A 5,388-nucleotide genomic window follows, 5' to 3' on the forward strand; every position below is an offset into this window, starting at 1 on the left:
GAGCAAAGAGTAATGTCTTTATGTGGAGCCAGGGTAAAGGAGGAAAAGAAAGCGGGCAAGTAAGAGATGAGAGAAAGACATATATGGGAGAGGATAAAAATCATTCCATTTAATGAAAAGCAATGATTGCAGTTTGGGTTTTCTTTCCTGTTATGCAGGAACTCTGCAAACATATCCTTTGTAATAATTACAGCAGCCTTGCATGGTAAGTACTTCCCCACCAGAAATTAAAAAGAGAAACATGATGATAATGCTGCTTTTCTTTCAGTCAGAGTTAATTGTTTAATTTGATTATACTTTCCACTTGCTTCTTATGTTCTGGCTTATTGTTTAATACTGTCAAAATAAGTGACAAACAAAGCCTGCTTCATGTCACTACTGTTTGGAATTTATTTTTAAATGACATTTTCTCTGGAAATCCTTGCTTTTTAAAAATATTTAGGATAAGGGCCAGATTCTCAAATAGTGTCAGTCAACATAGGTTTTCATTATGCCTGGTGGCACTAGCTAAGGATGTGACCCTCTACAATATGCCCCCTATGCTTGCAAAGTATTGGTGGCACAGACTGCCATCTACAACCTGGCTGTAGCCTATATTCACTGATAAGAATGATATTATTAATAACAACAGTGGAATCAAAGGGGAAATGTTCTAGTATAGCATGGCATTTTCAGTATCTGGAAGAACCCTGGCTTGGCGGGGTTTGGGTTTTTTGCCATTCTTTCTCCTTAAAGAGCCAGAGCTGGGGCAGCCGTGGGGGCGGGGCTGGGACAGCAGGAGGGGGGGCTCATAGCAGAGCCCCCGACACAGTGGGGGGCAGGGGAGAGCAGCAGGGATCGCCCCCCCCACCCGGCAGCACCCAGTGAGTCAGCACTTTTTTTTCCGAAGTGCGAGGAGCTGGGGTGGGCAGAGCAGCCCTTGCCAGGCTGAGAGAGTAGGCGAAGGATGGGCCTGTCTGATTTTGGAGATTTGGTGGCAGCTGAATCTCCAAATCAGATTTGGCTGAATTGATTCAGGACAGTGATTCGACTCACCAAATTGAATCGCTCTCCCCTGAATCAGCCGCATCTGAATCCAAAGCGAATGCTAGTCGATTCGCACAGGCCTAGAAAATATCCATTTTGCCATCCTTTTGGTCTGTTACGGCACAGTCTTAGACTGTGAGCTCCCTGTATGTTCTTTCTGCGCATTAAAACAGCGCTGAAGAGAATGGGGCCTGCTCCTGAGTGAGACTTGTGGATATTACCATAGAAAAGGTATCAATGGCCAGACACTTTGAAATACTACTACTTTTTATTACATACCAGCCACAAGGTTCTAGTTTCTAACTACAAGAGAAAAATGAGTTGTTTTTGTGTGAGTTCAGAGTTGCTGGCCTGCTCTTATTTCTTCTAGAAAAGCAGTGAGTTTTAAGGATAAAAATAACTCCTGTGGTGAAAGGATATCAAAAAAGTAAGTCACACTTGAAGCCTCCCTAGTCTGACAGTGTTTGGATTGCAAGAGAACATCAAGAATTCTTACAAGGAAACAGCTCGTATAGTTAGCGTGTGTGTTACGGTCCATATTCCTTCTCCACTATGACGTGTGCAAAAAAGGGTTCTCTTCCCCTTAAAACACCACTGAAATGGAACTGGCTCTGCAGAAAAGGAACTGTTACCAACTTTCATGACAACTGCAGGATGGTTCATGAAGCAGAAGTGGGCTTTTGATCAAGGGTGTAGCAGCAGACAGTATTGAGAAAAGATCCCCTAGAGAGTAGAAAGGATTCAGTCACTAATGTCCCATTCCATGGGGACACAGATACAGCTGGTGCCCTCAGATGTCAGAAGCTGGAGGTAATTAAGAGTCCTTTTATTAAAATAAGAGAAAAAAAGTCAGAGATTTGTAATGTCTTGTGTGACTTAAATTGTGATAGCAAGTAAGGGGAGGCTGAAAACTTGGTCTTGGTCTAAGATCAGTTCCATAGTACTTATTTCAAAGTCCTACTGTGAAGTGTATAACATCCCCTGGCTGTGATCCTCCAGACCCGGCTGCATTTTGGTGATGCTGCGTGTTTGTGAATAGTGAAATCTTGAACCTTTCAAAGTGAAAGAACAATATACTATCTTTTTACTCCTCTGCACATACAATTTTGGTACATAGTGTACTAGTAAGAGCAGATTTACATTTATGTCTCAAAAAAAAGGAAATATATTTTATTAGACCAACTGAATAGTTGGAAACATTAGTCTTTACAAGCTTTTGGGCACAAAGACCCTCTTTCAGGCATAGGGAGAGTCTGCTATTCTTTGTCTACTCTGGGATCAAATAGAAGCTTAATCCAATATGCAAAATGCAGGTCTGAAAATGCAGTTGGTCTAATAAAAGATACCACATTTACCCAAATAACCTTGTCTGCCTATATTCTTAGACCACCATGGCTACAACCAACACCTCCAAAATGAAATGCATGCACACGATTTCCTGGTTTGAAGTTGTGAATCTAGATCATCCAAAAAACCCCAGGGGCAGAAACTGATCAACAACTTGATTATCCAGCATCCACCCCAACTCTTCCCAGAGTCAACTATAGTGTCGTGTCATAGACCTCAGTGGTACAGTGCTTCTGTTTTCTTTCTCAGTCTAAACTCAGGCACTGAAGTGGAATCTCTTGAGTGACTTGTAGAAGGATGTTCACAGTCCTTAGACAGAGGCTCATACTTTCTGTTCCCTGTTTCCTAGCTGCACATAGCAGCAGCCAATGGTTACCTGCATGCTGCTGAAGTCCTTCTTGACCAGGGAGCAAGGCTGGACATGAAAGACTGGGATGGCTGGGAACCCCTCCATGCTGCTGCTTTCTGGGGACAGGTAAACATTTTGGTGAAAGTCTGTCTTGCGTGACTAGATCAGGTCAATCTGTCGGATCAGATGTTGACCTTCTTGAACATCAGCTTAAGTGCTTCAGTTGGAGAATACCTGCTCTGTTTGTTTACAAAACTTGTATGTGTTATGGGCACAGTGAGCACACACATGGATTTACTCCATTTGAGTTTCTATCCCTGGGCTGGGATCAGGGCTGTGCACCTGGTGGCCTGCAAGCTGCATACAGTCCACAAGGGATTCAGTTGCAACCCTTGGGCTCCAGTCCTGCTGCTGCTTTCCACATCACTCCCCCTCCCCTGCTTCCCACCCCTGCCCCAAGGGGGCCACAACTGAGACCCTAGTTTCAATAGACAGTAAACCTAGCTGCTTCCAAACTTGCTTTGCCCTTTAGATCACTGGCAGATGGCAATACTCTAAACCAGTACCATTAATATTCTTTCATTTCCCTTGCCCTAGATGCAGATGGCGGAATTGCTAGTATCCCATGGAGCTAGTCTGAGTGCCAGGACATCCTTGGATGAGATGCCAATTGGTGAGTTGGAACTCTCTGTCTTTTGATTTCCCCCTTTTGCTTTCATATTTCTAATTACAGAAGAATCAGTGAGACAGCTCCAGACAGCACAGAAAAATGATGAAACCTTTTCCCTCTTAGCCAGTTGCAGTTTTGGGGCAGAATTTTCAAAAGCATGGAGGTCTCACTGTTTTCAAGTATCTTAAGAGTCACAGTTATGTTGTCTTTTAAATGTTTCTTAGAGCATTTAAGTATCTGTTGCCCTTGAATGCTTTCAAAAATGTTACCTTTGCTCTTCAAGAGAAAAGGAGCTTCTCAAGTACTGACTTATCTCTCATACTCACATGTTCACATTGCCATATCCAGTCCTCCCTATACCTCTGCCCACTGACGGTCTAGTCTCTCTTTATTTGAGATGGGACAGCACACGTTCATACCAGCTGGGTGCAGCTCTGATGGAGTCTTTTTTTTTTTTTTTCTACCTTCATGTGCTGTGCCTAGTTGTGAAGCTAGATTGGTGTTTAGCAGAAAAAGATGAAGTAGAGAAGTCTAATGACAAGCATAGTGGAGCTCAAGATAAGTTTCCTGCCTGCATCTGTGTGGTTGACTTGCTTGTTGTTATGACATTGTGTAGATAAAGGCAGGAGAGGTATGTGGCTTAGTTAACCTCTGCAGTCTCTCTATAGAGAAAGAAAAGCATCCTTGAATTTCTTTCTCCCAGGACCTGTCTAGGTTCTGTCCATTCTTTTTCCTTTTTGGGTTTTAAGAACTTTATCCCCAGGAACTGTAATCAGTTAAATAGAGAACTTCCTAAAGGCTTCTTCCCTTGCATAAAGACTGCCCCTGTGATTCACACCAGGCTTCAACATACCAATCCTTTTTTTTTTTAGATGTCTTAAACCTTGCTGCTACACCTAACTACTTCAGGAATTGAGGCCTCACTCTGTTTTGCTTACATTATTCCTCACTTTATCCCAGAATGCAATGGATGTAAATACCAAGAAGACATGGCTTTCCAAAGGTCAAGTAATAGTAGGCATGTCTGTCTTGCGAGACAGTTGTGCTAAGTGGGGCATCAGCTCGCTGAACATCAGCAAGTGTGGCTGTAGAGCTCAAGTTTTTCTTGAGTGACAGTCCCTTCCGCACATATCACATGTAAAGTTCATATCAAACAGTCCTAAATGTGGTGTGCAGTTCTTATCAATCTTCTCCTAGTCATTTGGCTTGATGTTAATTGCCTTCATATCTCTAGGCAACACATAGCACCCTTCTCTTCATCAAACATACAGGACTTATGACTCACAACTGCTGCGTTCTATATTGAATCCTTGCTTGACAGATAAAGTAAAGCTTAAGTGATCTCTCCAGCGTGCAAAAGCCTGGGCAATGTATATGGAGACACTGAGTTGGCCATACACGTGTCCCCCTCTCAGCCATGGTAGTTTAATCCAAAGCAAAGGCGGGTGCCACTATGTTTGGAACAACTTGGCTGCAGGAGCTACAGGAACAGAGGTTATCCATTTGTCCATTTATTGGGGCTCCACTCCTAGACTGGCTGATAACCAGGGTTAAAGAGCCCAGTCTACCTTATCATGGGATGGATCTCAGTTCCACAACCTTTTGGCAGCATTTCCTCCCGCCTCTAAGGCACTCTTCTGCCTGAGGCCATTGGCATTGTGCAGTTTGTCAGGTTATTTAACTGCTGCACTGCATTGAGTTGGGCGGATGAGAACCTGATGGTGTTTAACACCGAAAAATGCAAGATTCTCCACCTTGGGAAGAAAAACCTGCAGCATCCCCATAGGCTTGGCAGTGCTATGCTGGCTAGCACTATGGATGAAAGGGACTTGGGGGTCACAATTGACCACAAGATGAACATGAGCCTTCAGTGTGATGCTGCGGCTAGTAAAGCAAGCAAAATGCTGGCTTGCATCCAGAGGTGCTTCTCAACCAAATCCCAGGACATCATTCTCCCCTTGTATTCAGCCTTGGTGCGGCTGCAGCTGAAGTACTG

The 5,388-nt window shown here is 43.6% G+C and overlaps 1 protein-coding gene across 1 annotated transcript in view; it reads left to right on the top strand.

Annotated features, from left to right (window-relative positions):
• Window positions 1-5,388, top strand: part of PPP1R16B (protein phosphatase 1 regulatory subunit 16B) — a 79,858-nt gene that overhangs the window by 71,042 nt on the left and 3,428 nt on the right. The window contains exons 6-7 of the mRNA XM_019509780.1: window positions 2,723-2,848; window positions 3,320-3,395. Of these exons, the coding sequence (XP_019365325.1) occupies window positions 2,723-2,848; window positions 3,320-3,395 (202 nt within the window). The remainder of the gene's footprint in view (window positions 1-2,722; window positions 2,849-3,319; window positions 3,396-5,388) is intronic.

This window comes from Gavialis gangeticus, unplaced genomic scaffold (assembly GCF_001723915.1).
Source record: "Gavialis gangeticus isolate Ggan-Ray unplaced genomic scaffold, GavGan_comp1, whole genome shotgun sequence".
NCBI lineage: Eukaryota > Metazoa > Chordata > Crocodylia > Gavialidae > Gavialis > Gavialis gangeticus.